Source organism: Polistes fuscatus, unplaced genomic scaffold (assembly GCF_010416935.1).
Source record: "Polistes fuscatus isolate 324 unplaced genomic scaffold, CU_Pfus_HIC Scaffold2, whole genome shotgun sequence".
NCBI lineage: Eukaryota > Metazoa > Arthropoda > Insecta > Hymenoptera > Vespidae > Polistes > Polistes fuscatus.
In genome coordinates, this window is record NW_025113096.1 from 11036919 (window position 1) to 11054641 (window position 17723).

Below are 17723 nucleotides of genomic sequence, written 5' to 3' on the forward strand. Positions count from 1 at the left end.
TTCTATATCAAAGTTAGGAATAAAAATGATTGAATTATTTCTTAGAGAAGAGATGGAAGAAATAAAGCAGGAAATTCTTTCGTTGTCTGCCAAATATTCATCGAAATGCGTCGAGTCTGCTGCTTTGGAGGAAAAAGTAGGTACGCTTACGAAGCAACTTGCACAAGCGCAACAGCACATAATGCAGCTAGATGCTAGGAACAAGCAGTTGAGGGCCCACTTTTTGGTCGATTGTAGCGACGCTGGTATCAACGATACTATTCAGATTTTAAAAAGCGGAGAGAATGACACAGTCGAACCGAAGGAGGAACTTTACAAGCTACCACAGCACATAAAAGTATGTAAAATTAGGCTCGTCTAATCTAAGGTATCATTTGTGAAAAAGTAGACGTGGTTAACCAACGTATCATACCTACTATAATATCTTAATATCATTAACTCTGCTGCGATTACACGTTAAAAAGCAAAGAAATGTCGAAGAAATAAATGATAACGTATTAAATCGTCTATCATTTAAGTTAACATCGATTTCTAGCTATACCGTGAATTCGCATTAGCCGTACTGACGCATATTTTCGATATTTCACTAACAGCATGGGGACACCCTTCGTGAAACGACCGGTGTACCACAGAAATCTTCGTCACTAAACACCTCGCCAGCGTACTCACCGCAGCGTGTAAGAAATAATCACGAATCGATGCAAGGAACGAGCGAGGAGCAGAAATTAACGAGCGAACGCCCAAAAAGCTCCTTATCCACGCTTCAAAAGTCCCTTTCGGCGGATAAACCGACCAGCTTCTCGTACAAGCTCGAGCGAATTAAATCCATATCGTTGCCTTACTCGAATAATTTAGTTAGGCCGGGGAGTAGTACTGCTATTTCATCGCACGATAGGAAAGATACGATCTTAACGCAAAAGAACGAAGAACATAATGGCATAGCATCGCCATTATGGGACAGCTTAAGACCAAGGAGCGGATTGCCCCATCAGTATCAAGGTACAGAAGAGAGGTGAATGGAAACGTATCAAAAAAGCATCTCTGGTGGTGGTGGTGGATATGCATCTGTATTCGGATTAAAAGTGCTGCTTTTTTTTCTCTCTTCTTCTTATTAAGTATTCCGCATTAAGTGTATATACATTTGTCAGACGTGTTTTACTCAAAGGAAAAGTTAAATTGCTTTGTTTTTGGTATATCGTTTGTTATGCTGTGTGAACTACAATCGTGTTTCAACTTGGATACTTGGAGCATGCAAAACTTAAATCGATTTTTACTTTTCTAACACAGATCTTTTAACCGATATACGAGATTTTATCGGACGTAATTCTTATTCCGATTGATATCTAACTGGTGCACTTAGTTAATAAAATTCAATTACCCTCGACGAGAATTGCTTACAATACGGAGCAAAAAATCGTTTAGAAAAATTGATTCATATCATTTTTTACAAACTTTTGTATTTGTAAGAAAAAATTATTCTTCGAAAAAACGGTGCAAAGTAAAAATGTGCAATGGTAGGAGGAACGTGTTTACCAAAGTGGCGCTCATTCTTACATACGAGTATGTTTGTATCTGATTAATCTAACGCAAAATTTGCACGAGCCTTTGATATTATTGTTAGTAGGTATAAATCATATTTATATACGTGTTAAACGTCAAAGCATGAAAGTGATAATGAGTTGAATTATAACCGATAATTATAATATATTCTTATTTGCTAACATGTGTTTGAAAGCAAATTAACAATGCGAATGTTCAAGACGACTGTGTCTTACTCTATCTATATAGATGTCTGATCTTTATACTATATAATACTTAACTGACTTTTCATAGAAATCGTAGTTGTATCTCTATGTCTATGCTATGTATACACTTCTACGTGGAATCATAACTCTTACTTAGCAATTTAGTAGAAGGATATGTGTATGGGATACAATTAATTGTGATGTTTGAAGCAAAATTAAAAGCTGATGTATTTTGACGTAGAAATACAGGTACGATTTCCTGCATTTTCCTCTAGAAAGGATAAAAATATGCAAATAAGAGTAATATTTAATCCAAAGAAGTTGGTACGAATAATAATGTATCCGAGTAAAGGGAACATATAACTAAAATTCCTTGGAAAGGTATAATCAAAAGTAACTGAATTTTCACTTATTGCGAGATAAGCTATAGTATATATCTATATTGCGTATAACGTAAAATATCTGTGAGTCTATAAAAGTCCTATTAGCGCATAACTGTATCTAGACAATTATTTAAAATAAAAGGTGGCACAGCAGAGATGCGAATCAACGGTACTGGCAGTCGGAAACAGGAGGACAAACAAAGTAAAAAGCAGCAACAATCGGAGACATACACCCTCCGTACCGACACTCGTCACCCATCCTACCTCAGCCCGGAACCCCCAGCTCTCTCCGTTGCAGGTCTGCCATTCAAACTAATAACGTACCTATATCTATCATTTGTAATTTTCGATACAAGCATTATAACGACTGTTTTCTTTTTTTTTTTTTAGAGCTGATGAGGAGGTCTCCATTATTGAGGTGGTCGAGCAGAAATTGTCGTAGCTTGCCTCCTACACCTCTACCGAGTTATCATCAACCGCTCCACCCCCCACTCCCCGCGGTGGGCATGGTTGCAGAGAGGAAGAAGCGTTTCGAACTTTAAGCCCTGTCCATCTTTCGCTTAAATTACCGAATCATCGATTTGTACGCACGAGTCGCATCGTCTTTTACGCTACGTATCCAAACCGATTTTACTAAAGCGTGCAAAATTCATTGTTCTTTTATTCCTGTGCTCATTTGGTAGCTCATGCACATACTTTCCTTTTTTAACGTTTTTTCTTTTTTTTTTTTATTGCGCAGAGATTCAGGAATTGAAATGCGTGAAAACTCGATATTTAAAATGCGTTTCTTGTAAATGTTATTTCAAGGATACGCATACGTAATTAGTATACTTTGATAATGTGCAATAAGTCGTGCTCAAATACGTGCTTACCTTGTATCGCATCACTCTATTGAGCATGTTTATAAGGTAAACATGATTCAATAATAATAATCGAAAGGAGTCTTTAGGCTCGTCTCGAAGGAAGTGGATTCTTTACGTCCATCTTCGTTCCAGGTGGCTTATACTATGGAATGTTCATTATACGCCTATTCGTACGATGGGTTGTTTTTGAGAAAGTTTATCCAGAAAGTTTTTCTAATTACATTCATATACAAGATCGACGCGAGATCAACGCGACGACTGTCCTTTGATATGCATTTAAACTTTGATAACAAGTTTTTCCGTAGATACCATTAGTCTCTTTGCTACGAACAACTTTATAATATTTGAGAAGCGCTGTTCTTCGTTCTCTTAAAAAAAAAAGGAAGAAAAATATCATTTTTTGCCGAAAAAAATTTTCTGCGCTACAAAAGCTTGGTGCGATAATTATATACAATTAAACGAAGAAACGAGCGAAGAATAGGGAAACATTAGGTCGTGAGTCATGTACACAAGAAAAATAATTTCGTGATAATTGCTATAGTATATATATCTACTATATCAACGCATACGTATCTCGATGTTTAATCGTCCGAGATAATGATGATAGAATCTGTTTTAAAATATCTGTTTTGCAGATATGTACCTATTACACACACACATACACTTCTCATGTTGAAAAAGAGTTAACAGAGAGTTCATTTTAGCTGGAACAAGCTCAAATTTCTATTATTCTGTTGTATATTTTTTATTTTGATATTAAAATTTGGCCTGTATTATGAACTTTGTGATCGTGACACGGAATAAATCTAAATTAAAAATGTTAATGTGCAAAAAGAGGGATGATGTAAAAAAGAAGAAAAAAGAAAGGAATTTTGTTGATTTAGAATTGAAAAGAAATATTATGCTTGTGTGTTTTTTCTCTTGTTATGTACAGATTTTGCACATAATTATGCCGTTATATCGTCGCATTGTGTATTATCGCATCTTTCATCGTGTAAATGTTTTCAGATTGCGATTCATTTGATGTTAATACTGTATAGTTTATGATGTTTTTTTTTAAGATATCAAATATAAATAGTTTGGAATTAATCATTTTCCATTGTAAATGGATCGATTCTATATATATATATATATATATTACTATTGTATTTTACTTTACAAACCCCATCGCGATCCGTTATTGCAGCGTAACTCGCATGCTATTAGAACGGTAAACGATATTAACAAAATTCATTATCTCTTATGTAATTACTCAGGATTGTTTAACATTTATAATATATTACGATTATGATATTGTATTTGCATTATAATTTATAACACGTTTGAAATAAAATATGGCAACTATCGTGTATATTTTGCTTTATCTTGCGTTTCGTTGATTATTTTTAATATGTTAAATAACAAACAAGGTCTGTCATGATCTTTATTATCTTAATAAATATATTAGAAGAGAGAACGCGCGGTGATTATAAAGCAAGGATGTTAATAATAGAACAATTTCATGCGTATTCAGCAATTTTCATGTGATTATTTCAATGAGAACAGGCAGATTTTCATGGAGCTTACTTTCGCGTTTTCATACATCTCCTCATAACTAGTAGCTCCACAAAGTCAACCGAAACGGAGTTCGTGTAATAGGCGAACATGATATCCAAGAAATCGACTTACCAAACTAGTCGAAGTAATGGGTTGTCTTATGTTAAAACGGCCGAAGCATGTAGCCAATCGCAAGGTGAGGTACAAGGCACTCATACGAAACCATCCGAAGTAACTCTACGTATTTACGGAAGAAGCCGAAAACAGCTGTTTTAATCGGAGACTTTCTTGATTTCATACGTCTCCTTCTACCTCCCTAGCTTCACGAAGTCGGCCGAAATGGAGTTTTTGTAATGGCATAGTAGAAAGTGCAAAGAGGTTAGCATTTAGTTAGCGTTAAGATGTTTTACTCTTATGATATGATGTTTCCCTTGTAATTCGTTCTTTTTGCGGCCAAAATTCTGTCTTTTACGAACGAGAAGGAAACAATATAGGGCCATTTAAAATACATTATAGAACGCTCGAATGATGATGTCTTCTTTACAAGTGAATAATTTTCTTCTTATATTTTTGGTTATAAATATTTAAGAAAGGAATTGACAATCATTTTTATTTTCCTTTAAATTAAATGAAATAAAATTTATTACAAATTATTTGGAATTCACATATACTATTAATTATTAATAATTGTTATTTATAAAATAATGATAATGTATGGGTCTCTATATATATCATCTTCTCGTGGTGAAACTCAAATAGTCGATATTGCATCAAAAAATTAATTGTAAAATATTGTAACAATCCAAGTATTGTTTAGAGCTAAGAACTGAATTTGAATTTCATTCAATTTATATACATTATGTGTTACAATTAAGACGCGCATGCATATTAGACTTAGAAAGATTCGGGAACGTTAATAACTGGATAAAAGATATAGAAACGTTTAGGAGTTGTTAAGCAGAGACGGTTAGCTGTAAATGGTGTTTCTCTAATTTGCAGGTAATGTAATTAATGTATATAGTGTAATTTTAAGTGTAATTTGTATTTATATAATGCAAAGCAATGCAGATAATGTAGTTTAGTGTAAATAATATTAATAAAATAATCGACTCAAGACAGTTATAATTCCGAATATATAAATCCTTATAAGAACAGTATAAAATATATAGGGTATAATTTTATAATAAAATGAAAATATATATTTGATATATATAATAAAAAAATTTTAGTTTTAACTTCTGCCGCTATTAGTCGCTTTAATCGACATTCATACACTCGTTTTGCGGCCGGTCGGTAATGTCGATCGAGAGTGTTTGGAGTACGCGAATTGAGGTTAAGAATTTCTATTATTTGGTTTAATTTCTTTTATTTGTTTCTATTATTTTGTTTATAAAAATAAAAATATTTATGATCAGACTCCTATTAAGATAGACAAGTGCAAAGAATCCGTTGTGTTCTTATTTTGTTCTAAGTAATATTATACGTATTTTCAGTCAAATTCAGAACAGTCAGTAATATTTATTAAAAAAAAATAACGATTCCTTGAAAAGTTAACTGGAAAATTGATTAAAATCTACATTGTAAAGTATCATTAATCACTGGCAAAATATGTTACCAGTAAGAAGATTGGCATGTATCTTATTTAGGCAAAATTCACTAGCAAGTGCATCTAGTAAACCTTATTTTTGTTATAACATGACATTGAATGTTAAACAATCTTGTTGGTATTCTACACGGAAGGATTTAACTAAAGTCGATAATAAAGACGCTAAAAATAAAGTAAGCACGGATTTTGTGGAAGTAGGTAATTTATTTTAAGAAGTTTCATATTATCTGTTAACGATGAAACCCTTTATAACGTTATATTATATTTTTTCATTTATTCTAGTTAAACAGAATACAGTGTCTGCTGGATACTTAGTGATTATAGCTGCTGGTCTTACCCTTTTCATCTATATCGGTTATTCCTTATTAAACGAATTGTTTTCTAGTAACAGTCCATATGGAATTTATAATAGAGCTTTACAATGCTGTATGAAGGATTCAAAAGTTTTAGATGCTCTTGGAGAACCTATCAAAGTTTATGGCGAAGGAAGAAGAAGAAGAAATCATTTCAGGTATGCCGAAGTAGATCTTTTTTGATATTTTTATATAAGTACAAAATATATTTATCAAATTATTGTAGTCATGGGCTCTATGAAAAAGATGGCATCGTATATTTAAAATTAAGATTTTATATGGAAGGAATAAGACGTAAAGGCATCGTATATGTGGAAGCTAAAGTAAGTATTTATATTTTATGTATTACTTCGTTGGTTGCTTAAATGAATAATCTATTTATGTATGTGAATATTCCATTAATTGTACAATTCAATTTAAATTTCAGAATGTGTCTGATAATTACGAATTAACACAAATATATATGAAAGTCGATGATGTTCTAGGAAGTGTTCTTATAATAGATCCTAATGAAAAATAGGAATAAACAGTGGCGACAATTAAAGTTATCGATTTAATTTATTTTGTTTACACGTTTTGAGAAACTTACATTAGAAACAAAAAATTGTATCTATGAGAGATATGGTTTATCGACAAAACAATATATATATATATATATATCATATAGAAGCATTGTAAATTCATTAATCATAATATTTCTTTAGATCTAATATGTAATTATGTATGCATACGTGTTTCTTCCGAGAAAAGATTATTAAATTTATATAAATATGTCTAAACTCGGAGGATATGATTCGAATAATACGTCAACATTCTATCATCATTCTTACACGAAACCCTATTGAAAGAAAGATATTAAAAAGGCACGCGTCCAAACTCGACAACAGTAACCTCCCAAAAGTAAGAACGTGTAGAGTGTCTGTGAGAGCGGGAGAGTTCTTGAGCGCGCTTCTTTGCCAATACCAGTGGATTCGATCTGACAGTCGTACATCTGTCGGCGAAGTAAGAACGACTCGTTACGCATGCGCGATTAAGTGAATAAAATTCTTCATCAACGGAAAAAGTATTTTTTATTATTCGTTTTACAAAATTTTAATTATAACAACATCGCGATCGAAGGATACAGTTTTCTCTCATCTTCTTCTTGTTCTACCGATTTAAAGAAACGAAACGAAACAAATTGTTAAAGTTCAGTTGAGTATTTTCAATTAATGTATGTTTTTCTTATTGTTTATATTTTCTTCTTCATACTTGTATATATCAAAAAAGTAAAGTAAAAATAAAAACGATAAAAAAGAATTTATCTAATAATTACGGATCACAACGTCACAGTTGTTCGTAAGGAATAAAACTAGCCGTCGACGTCCTTGGCTAAACTAATCGTCGATAAGTCTAATTGAAGAATCAAGTTTTCCTTCGGCTCGCACTAAAGGAAATTCATCGGATCGAGTGATCGATAAAGATCGCAAGTGGCACTCAGCGTCCTATTATACGGTGCGCCTCTTCATTATTTCTTCCGGAATGTTTTCATCTGCCTGCTTTTCTTTATTTGTTCCTCCAACAATCCCAGAATCAATACGATAAACATAAATGCGTAAAAATAACACATCGTATTATTTCATATCTTTGTCAATAGGATTATGCAAAGAGGAATAGTAAAAAAACGATGATATCTTGATAAACAAGAGGAGTAACTATTGGTAAATTAATCGAATTAGCGTGAACTATTGATAAAAGAAATGTTGAAAAAGTGTTGTTCCTGCTTTACGGGATTTAAGGCCGTATTTCAGCCCGAAGAAACTGGCCCAGCTTGGAAACCGAAATGCACCAAACCAGAATGCCTACCTCGTCCACCGAATGCTTCCGAATCAGGTAAAGATTCACTTATTGCGTACACATCTCCTACCGTTCATTAATTTTTACTCCCACGAGAATATATCGTGAGTTATTTCAAGGACGTCACGTTGCGAATATGGATAACCGATTATTGTCACAGTTTCTTATGTTTTTCATTAAACGCAACGATTTACATAATTAAGATTCTTGATGAAATCGAAAGAACAAAACTCGGGAGAATTGTATTATATAATTATTTAAATTATTCATTAAGAGGTAAGATCTAAAAGGCAAGAACAAAAGTCGTTGCACTTTCGATGATGAATCATTGCATTTTCCTCGATCGAGAAATCACATTCCATAAGATTCTCTCGTCAACGATAGTCGTCGACGTTGCAAATGTTATGGAGCAAAGAATTATGGATTATCAATAACTAAAAGATAACGGGAATATTCTGTATAATTGCGATTTGAATTTTTATATATTTTATTTTTTCATCTTTTTATAAATTCATCGCGATAAAGCATACGCGTGCATCATTAATATGGTATCACTAATAGAAAGATGAACGTCATCTTTGTAGCCTAGAAATTATGCAAAAATGATTTCACTTTTAGACACGCCTGTTTTGCTAACGGTTATCTCCTTATGGTTATATGCACTTACGTGAGTATTTCCGAGGAGTCCCGGATCTTCCGTTCGATAATATTTGGACAAGTTTTTTCCCTATTGTCTTTGAATCTATTCATTCATCTGTCCACAAATTTCGAGTTAGTTCTACGAAAATTAGCCAAGGTGAAAACGCCTCGAGCGTTTACACGCCTTTAGGAATATAATCCGAAAGTGCAACAAGCAACGATGTTTATACTCTTCGCGGGTGTGAGAGTTTTCTGGTCGATGATGTCACTGCACTCTTACACGCCGATATGATGATTATTTAAATCTTTGCTCGTGCTCGAAGATCGGCGTCCTCTATCGATCACGTTTCTACGAATATTATTTATACTCGAATTTCAAACTGGTACATTGAAACTCTTATATTGTAGGCCTAACGTTCGGTCATTTAAATAACGCGAGAGAATTATTAATTTCGGTGAACTGTAATTGAGTCATCAAACGTAGTAAAGCGCTATCTATTTAAATTGTAGTATCATTTAAGAGAAAGATGCCCTTGATATGGACGTTTTACACGGACCTTTAACTCGCACTCTCGATGTTTTTAAAGACAATAAAAAAGATCTAGCATAACGTACTCGATGACTCAGAATATTTAGAATAATTCGATTCGACTCGATTTGCGAAAGAAGCTTAACATTTGTACAAACATGTACGCTCGCAAAGGAATTCAAACACGTTCATTATTTCTATCCGTTGGTAATTGAAAGTTTCTAAGCTGTCTAAAAAAAGAATTTCGTTAACGGATAACCGTGGAGTGCGTTTATTTTTCGACGCCGGTTATGGCTCGTCCCGTCAAACAGGGAGAGCTTTAACAATTTCCAAAACAAACATAGAAAATATCTATAAGTTAGAAACGATGGGGAAGAGGTCGTGAAATTGGCTGCCAACGACTGATTTGAATGATTTAAAGGCGCCTTCTCGACGCACATCGACGCGCATCGACGCGCATTGACGCTTGTGCAAACGCTTCGTCACGTTGATCCCATTTCGAGTTTGACAGATGCGTTGCTCCGAGAATTCGATCGTAATCGTCCACTTTAGAAAGGCTTGGTTGGGGGACTCGGTTTCTCGAGAAAACACAACCACGAGTGATTCATGATTCGACACTCTCGTTAAACTACGCAACAGGTTTTTTCGTCATATTTCATTCATCCTCGCTTTTCACGTTAGATCTTTGCCTTCGTTGGAATGATGTATCCGATAAATTGATATACCGCGAAGAAAAATCTTCATCGCTTGGTTTACTTTAGCATACCTATAAATACATTTGCGTAAAAATATACGGAAGTGGAGTACGTCATCGCCATGCTATGAGTCAAGCATTGTAGTCCGTCCAAAATTAAATAGAATAATCTTCGTAAGTGAAACAAGTAACGACACTTAAGAAATTATTAATGGGTGGTGTCTCCGGATTGCTTTGATAAATTACCTAATAAGTATGGTAATCGAGGTGACACGTTTTATAGTCAGAAAAATATGCGTCATTGATCCACTTTTCATAGATACGTATCTATCGACCATTGAAACAGATCATAACTCGTTAATCCTTTCCCGATCAAGATTCGATAACGAAACGGTGTTTCATTCTAGAAAAAAGCACCTTTAAGATAGATGGATATTCTATTAATCGACTAATTTGGCGAAAAAATTTGCTTTACCATTACAGAACGAAACAGACTTTTCTGATATGGATAAAAACGTTCGTTTGAACGCGTTCCGAAAATGATCGGTAGATAGATCAATATATTACTATATATCGGTATAGCGAGATATGTGTAGAGGTATGTCTGGAAAATACGTTATTATCGAAGCTCTTTATTAGTTTCGTTTGACGACTCATTTAACGATCTCTTGTTGGCAATCGATCTTGCCTGGCATGCTCGTTAATTACCTGCTATAAGGAAGCAGGCGTATCAAAGATCGAGATTCGACGAGTCTCTCCTACCTTCGAAACTCCGTTTCGATCTTATCGGGGCTATTCATCCAACGAATGAGAATCCTCGGAAATTGATCGCGATCTCTAAAGACGGCAGGTAGAGTGATATCACTTTTCATAGATCGGTGGTAAATTGTATTGATCCGCGGCAGACCGCGTAGATCGCATAAAAAGATAATTAATAGCAGGAACAAAGTGGGCGATACGATCTAGGATAGAGAAGCGACCATTTATGGTCGTGTGTTCCGTGCACGTGTCTAGTTAGCCTTGCTCCTCCGACTTGCAATGAACCAGTTGCGTTCGCGACTCTTCAGTGCATCGACGGATCTCCTGGAGAACTTAACTTAATACGAGATCCACCGAGCGGTGCGTTACATCGGTTATCCTTTTACATGGATTCGGTTAGGCGCATGTTTAACAGACATCAACCACCCCAACCGATTCCCAGTCGTCGCAGAATGTTTTACAGATTTTACGATCGTTACCGCGTATTCAATGATCGACACTTTCGACCATTCCCCTTTAGATTTCATTGTGAGTGCGTTGCATTGATCAAAATACGCGCAATGCTCTAATTTCTATTCGATATTCGTTATTATGTTTTGTTTTTAGGGGAACATTACGGCGTGCCGATCTTAACGATCCATCAAATCGATCCTTGCATAGCAGAGAATGGATACAATCATAAAACTTCGAGGTACGAATTGATGAACCGTAAAGGGGACGAAGCAAGACTCATTGTTAGGCGTGGTCAACCTTTTTATTTACATTTGATCTTGTCGAGGGACTACGATCCTAATATCGATGGTATTTCCCTTATTTTTACCGTCGATGGTGTGGAGAAGCCTCAGTACGGACATGGTACTCTCGTTGCTATTCCCGTTCTTCATTCTGGCGAGTATTCCGAGGCTTCTTGGCAAGCCATCATCGAGGCGATTGAACCGGCCTTCATACGATTGAAGGTACAAAGAAAGAAGAAAGAAAGAACAAAAGTAGAAAAATAATGCTTTTTAGCAATGCCGCGAATCTTGATAAAAAATTATTTTCGTAGATTACACCTTCCCCGAACGCCATCATTGGTAAATGGAAAATGGATATTGATACTAAAAATAGAGAATCCGAAGGTGCGGTGAGCTACACGATGGACCATCCATTTTACATTATTTTCAATCCGTGGTGCGAAGGTAAGTCATTATGAAAAAATTGATATTTCTTTCGTAAAAAGATCATTCGATTATTTGTTCGCGATCTTCCAGACGATATAGTGTACATGGAGGACGAAGCTCAAAAACAAGAGTACGTAATGTCCGACGATGGTTTGATTTGGCGCGGTAGTTATAACCGTTTGAGACCGACCGTATGGAAATATTCGCAATTTGAACGGGATATATTGGATTGTGCTTTGCATCTCATGACGAAAGTTGGAAAGGTTCGAACTTCCGGACGAAACGATCCCGTCGTCATATCTCGTATCCTTTCCGCTGCTGTGAGTATAAAAATGGTTGGCACAAATGTTGCCTATCGCAGGGGGAGATCTGTCGTTTTCCAAAACTCCTCGAGCCGGGGAAAAAAGATGAATTCGTAAATTTTGATAACTCGTAAAAATGATATCTTATTGCTTATAGGTAAATTCGCCGGATGATAACGGGGCCGTGATGGGTAATTGGTCGGACGATTACGAGGGTGGAACACCACCGACCAAATGGATGGGCTCGCAAAAAATCCTTCAGCAATATTACAAGACAAAGAAGCCTGTTAAATATGGCCAGTGCTGGGTATTTTCCGGAGTATTAGCCACGGTTTGCCGTACTCTCGGTATACCCTGCCGAGTTGTAACCAATTATTCTAGCGCCCACGATACTCAGAGTAGCTTGACGGTCGATTATTTCGTCGACGCGGAGGGCAAAATTATGGAGGAACTTAACAGCGATTCGATATGGTAATAAGAACATAAAACGCTATCGCGGACTGTACCTTTAAACCTCTTCATCCTTCCGTCCAATTAATCTCTCGAGAGATTCGCTTTTAAAAATTGTGCCGTTTCTTCGAACAGGAACTTTCACGTGTGGAACGAGGTATGGATGAAGCGTTTGGATTTATCGCCTGATTGCGATGGTTGGCAAGCCATTGACGCGACTCCTCAAGAATTGAGCGAAGACGCTTATCGTTGCGGTCCAGCCTCCGTGGCTGCTGTCAAAAACGGCGAGGTTTTACGTCCTTACGATAATTCCTTCTTATTCGCTGAGGTAAACGCCGATAAGATATTTTGGCGATACAACGGTCCCACTCAGCCCTTGAAATTGATACGAAAAGATATTTACGGGTGAGATTTTAACTGAAAAAATCAATTGTACTATTTACTAAATAGATTTATTTTGCTCATTTTATTTCTTGCTCGTGTAGAATCGGTCAATTGATAAGTACGAAGGCAGTTGGTCGGTGGGCCAGAGAAGATATTACGAATACTTATAAATATCCTGAAAGTAAGTAATACGATACCTGTTTCCTGGAATGATTCGAAAGCGTCATTGTTCTTACAGAATCAGACGAAGAACGGGCTGCCATGATCAAGGCGTTGCGTCAGAGCGAATCTCTGTTTAGTCGCTACTATCTCAACGAAGAGTTTAATGACGTCATGTTCAATTTTGAGCTTCGCGATGATATTATAATAGGGCAACCATTCAGGTATATAGATAGAATCAAAGATTCATAGATATTAACAAAATTGATATTAAGATCGAAAGGTTTTATCATTTTTAGCGTCGTTCTTTTGATCAAGAACCGAAGTCCTTATCAACAATACGAGGTGTCCGTTATATTGAGGGTCGAAACGGTTCTCTATACTGGTCGCGTTGGTACTCCGGTAAAGAAACAGGAAATCGAACGTTTGGTCAAACCGGGGGTCGTCGAAGATGTACGCATGGATGTTTCATGGGAAGAATATGGTCCACGACTGTTGGATCAATGTGCCTTCAATATCGCCTGTTTGGCTACGGTCAAAGATACAAACTTTGAGTATTTTGCTCAGGATGATTTTCGCGTGAGAAAACCGGACATAAAAATCGAGGTAAAGCGTACATATATTTTCTTACTTGTTAAATATATTTCATTTGAAATCATTTTCTTTTAATGATTAGTTAATGGGCGAGCCTGTAGTTGGCCAAAAACTCGATGCAAAGGCCAAATTCAAAAATCCATTACCTATTCCTCTGAAAAAAGGCAGATTTTTAATCGAAGGGCCCGGCTTGGATCAGCAATTAAAAATCAAATTAACCGAACACGTCGAAGTCGATGTCGATGCAGAATGTGCATTCTCCATGACGCCAAAACACGAAGGGAGAGCAACGATCGCTGTTAAATTCTATTCGAAGGAGTTGGAGGACGTTGATGGATTCATCAACTTTATGGTGAAACCTGAGAAAGAACCTCCGAGTAACGAGGATTGATGCTACTACAAATTTTTGGAAATATTCCTACGTCATTAATAGGTTAATCATAATTTCTGTGCATCGAAGGCAGAAGTTTTATTATAATGGACGAAAAAGAGTACACTATGTACAGTATAAAAATACACAGGGGATATTTATTGTTTCCGCGAGCTAGATAATATATTTTTGGATACATATATTTATAAAAGATTTATATTTTTTCCTTATACATACGTGAAAAATTGTATATGTATATATATGATATATATGTAACATATTACTTATATATTTTTGATCAATGTTTACACTTTAACGCACAGAGACTACGTTATTAAAATTTAACTCATTCGTTGTTCTTTATTACAAAAATCTATTCGAAAATGACCTTTTTTCTTCCATCGTTCTTCTTAGTTTGACGCAGGATGCAGTGGAAGATCTCCTACCGGTAGGTAATAAAAAATTTAATAAAGCAAATATATTTGAAAGATAGTAGTAGGATATGCATGACTTTAGAGCAGAATGGGATAAATTAATAGCCGTCAATTAGGTATCCTTCTTGTTGATCACGAAGTTTAAACGGAGCATAATTATTTTTAAAAGAAAAAAAAAGAGGACAGAAAAGAAAGATGACGGCACATTAGAAAGGTACGAGCGATCCTGATGCAAACGATGTATCATCATCCGAGAAAATTAATGTTGAAATATGACTGTTGGAGAATGATAGGAGAGGTAGAGACATATGTAAATTTACACTACATCGAAGTTTCCGAAACGAGAAAGGAAGACCGAGTCGGAGAAGTTATTGCGAGATATCGATTAATGAATGCCGAAGCAAAATCTTAAGGTGGTGAAAATAGCGAGGCAAATTGGACAGAGAGTTGAAGGGAAGACTGATGAAAGGCATCAACGAAAGCGTTGTAGGCAAAATTAGCCAAACAAGTATACCTCTAGCTTTTCCTTTTCCTATTACGATCGTTTACGCTGATCTATCAAGGATAGTTACGTATTGGTAAATGCAGTTTTCTTTTTTTTTCAGAGAGATCTCGAATTTTCGTAGAAAGCTGACCGACTACTCTTTCGTCCGTCAACTCATTGAAGGAAAAAATATTGTAAGAGGATTGGTGTATGGGACGAAAAATAAAAGAAAAAAAAAATCACAAGAACAAACAGTGAGATATGTCTACGAAGGTCAGCGTGACATGTGATGGACGTGTAGCGGCCCCCTGTCCACGGGGTTCTCGAAGAAGAGGAATCAGTGGAGAAACTCGGAGAGCAACTTGGAGAGGATCCATACAGGGGGTTCATTTCGGTTCAACGTGATTCTGGACTCGGCACCATGCTACGCGCCATGCATCAACACCCAAGATCCATCCCATTATGTATATCTCATCAAAATAACAAACACGCCTTCCACCGTTAAACTAACATTCCTTTGTTGGCATCGAAAAGCCGGTATCCATCAGAATTGCTTCGGAAGATGCGTCAGTGACGTATACCCCTAACTATGAAAGAAAGAGAAAGAGAAGCAACCCAGTGGGACGTCGAGCGTGGTAGGGGGCAAAATTTAAAGATTTCTCCTCAAACGTTATTAATGCCGGGGATCAAGAAGATACGCACAATCAGAGAGCACATCCCCTTTTCTTAGATTTTTATCTCTCTCCTTCCTCTTCGTCACACAATTACAAATATTTTTTTTATTGCTATTTAATCTTTTTTACAGAAACTTTCTATCTTAGCAGTCAAAGTTTCCATTGGCTTTTAGTAACCAGTTTCCTCCGAGCTCGTTAGATGGCGCCGCGATACTACATCTGCTAAATATCAGCACTAAAGCTTAGAAGAAAGGAGACACAAATTTCGACAAATTTTGTGATCAACCATCGTCGATTGATTTCATTTCTCGATTCGTTCTTCGAAAGAGATCATTCGCAAAAAATATTTGTAGAGTATAATTAACACGCTTCGTTCGTCGACGCGGTAGGCAGATTACCACCTGTCGAGTCAGCTTGCATAGAAGACCACCGAAAAAGACCTAATCGTTCTCCATATTAAAAAAAGGACAAGATGGGAAAAAAAATGGAAAAAAGGATCGTTTAATTTTGCGGTTAGTCGGCGTATCTTTCGTCTATAGAGAAACAAATTACTTCCTTATTAGATGGCATACATTTTATGAAAATTATAGTCGGCACATAATGGTCTCTGTTCCCATAGAAATTGGCCCAATTTGGGTGACAAGCGATTAGGACACGCGAGGTTAAGCAAAAGGTATAGCTATAGCAAGTAGTAGTTCTTTCTTTCCCTCTTTCTTTCCCTCTTTAGCTCTTTTCCTTGCTGGTCACGCCAATCGTAGTTTGTCTGCAATTTGTGAATGTTTATCTCCTTTCTTTCATCGTACCACGATAAAAGCACTTGATCTTTCTTTTTCACCGATACGCTTTCACCTTCTCTATTACTTTCTCAGCCAACTGTGGAACCAAGTCATTTTTTCTTTTCATCTGGTAGACTTTGACGCCCTGTTGCGGTTTGAAGCAGTCGGTATTCGCAAGAGAGATCACAGCAGTCAAACGAATACGGTAGTCAGCGCGCCAGAGAGTCATTGTTTCTGAAAGAAAGAGAGAAATTGGAGCATGGAACATCATTCTGGTCTCGTTACCCGAATGTTTGTGCGACAGCCTATTATTTTCACTGATCATAACCATAATCTCGGTTGGAATAATAGTGGAAGCCATCTGAGCAAAAAGAGAAAAGAAAAGATGGTAGTGACACAATGGTCGTGAAAGAAGAAGGAAAAAAAAAAGAGAAGAAAAGACCGGGTCTTTGAAAGTCGGAGCAGGATAAACGGGAGCTTTTTAATCTCGTATCCGTTGAAGACAATTTAGGGAGAGAGCGTTCTCCCTCTCCCTCCTCCCTCTCCTCTCTCTCTGTCGATCGAAATTCGTGAAAACTGGAAACTTGATCGTAGGACTTTCGTCGAAGATTTTGAAGAGTTGGCAGAAGGAAAAGGAAAGTCCATTCGTCCGGCTGTTGGCGCGGTAGAGAAGTTCGAAGTAAACCCCATTACCGAGGAGATTATGGTAAAGCGAGTAGCAATGGCAGAGGTAGGGCAAGAAGGGCAGGGCGATGCTGTAATTAGGGCGTTACAAGAGGGAGAACCGATGGCTCGCCCGAGGACACGCAAGTAAGTCGGAGTAGTAGTTGTAGTAGTAGTAGTAATAGTAGTAGTAGTAGTAGTAGAAGAGCGAGTCTTTCGAGCGAGTCCTCGGAGCGAGTTTACACAAGCCGAAGGGGAGAAATAGAGAAACGATTTTCCATGGGTGCGCCTCGTTCGGAAACCCACCAGGAGGAGAAAGCCGATATTTCG

General features: G+C 36.5%; 3 protein-coding genes across 6 annotated transcripts in view; all 3 read left to right on the forward strand.

The window, feature by feature from the left end:
- The window catches only part of LOC122517181 (protein outspread), a 71338-nt gene extending 68668 nt beyond the window's left edge, over nt 1-2670 (forward strand). The window contains exons 15-18 of one of the 3 annotated variants that reach the window (XM_043635602.1): nt 46-337; nt 594-999; nt 2271-2426; nt 2519-2670. In XM_043635602.1, coding sequence (XP_043491537.1) covers nt 46-337; nt 594-999; nt 2271-2426; nt 2519-2670 — 1006 coding nt within the window. Of the gene's footprint in view, nt 1-45; nt 338-593; nt 2427-2518 lie in introns of those variants that run through there. The other 2 variants (XM_043635604.1, XM_043635603.1) reach the window with 2 other exon arrangements.
- A 3117-nt stretch (nt 2671-5787) lies between these two features.
- On the forward strand, nt 5788-7549 carry LOC122517185 (mitochondrial import inner membrane translocase subunit Tim21). The gene is made up of 4 exons (XM_043635608.1): nt 5788-6331; nt 6416-6644; nt 6713-6809; nt 6914-7549. Exons 1-4 carry the CDS (start codon nt 6136-6138, stop codon nt 7004-7006), a joined length of 615 nt encoding a protein of 204 aa, XP_043491543.1. The 5' UTR covers nt 5788-6135; the 3' UTR covers nt 7007-7549.
- Nucleotides 7550-7647: 98 nt separating this feature from the next.
- Nucleotides 7648-14734, forward strand: LOC122517184 (annulin). 2 transcript variants are annotated; one of them, XM_043635606.1, is made up of 11 exons: nt 7648-7980; nt 8123-8358; nt 11550-11899; nt 11989-12121; nt 12194-12423; nt 12563-12876; nt 12991-13260; nt 13341-13420; nt 13478-13622; nt 13698-14004; nt 14075-14734. In XM_043635606.1, the coding sequence occupies exons 2-11, from the start codon at nt 8226-8228 to the stop codon at nt 14381-14383; spliced, it is 2271 nt and encodes a 756-aa protein (XP_043491541.1). In that variant the 5' UTR covers nt 7648-7980; nt 8123-8225; the 3' UTR covers nt 14384-14734. The 2 variants fall into 2 exon arrangements, with proteins under 2 accessions (XP_043491541.1, XP_043491540.1); XM_043635605.1 differs by lacking the exons at nt 7648-7980; nt 8123-8358 and adding an exon at nt 11210-11471.
- Nucleotides 14735-17723: the final 2989 nt, after the last annotated feature.

What these genes read in the sequence shown, in the direction of transcription:
- LOC122517185 (XM_043635608.1), top strand. Translation starts at nt 6,136, where the DNA reads ATGTTACCAGTAAGAAGATTGGCATGTATCTTATTTAGGCAAAATTCA. An exon ending in CACGGATTTTGTGGAAGTAG is followed by an intron (nt 6,332 to 6,415) that starts GTAATTTATTTT and finishes CATTTATTCTAG; the next exon opens with TTAAACAGAATACAGTGTCT. An exon ending in AGAAGAAGAAATCATTTCAG is followed by an intron (nt 6,645 to 6,712) that starts GTATGCCGAAGT and finishes AAATTATTGTAG; the next exon opens with TCATGGGCTCTATGAAAAAG.
- LOC122517184 (XM_043635605.1), top strand. Translation starts at nt 11,330, where the DNA reads ATGGATTCGGTTAGGCGCATGTTTAACAGACATCAACCACCCCAACCG. An exon ending in TTTCAATCCGTGGTGCGAAG is followed by an intron (nt 12,122 to 12,193) that starts GTAAGTCATTAT and finishes GCGATCTTCCAG; the next exon opens with ACGATATAGTGTACATGGAG. An exon ending in ATACGAAAAGATATTTACGG is followed by an intron (nt 13,261 to 13,340) that starts GTGAGATTTTAA and finishes TTGCTCGTGTAG; the next exon opens with AATCGGTCAATTGATAAGTA.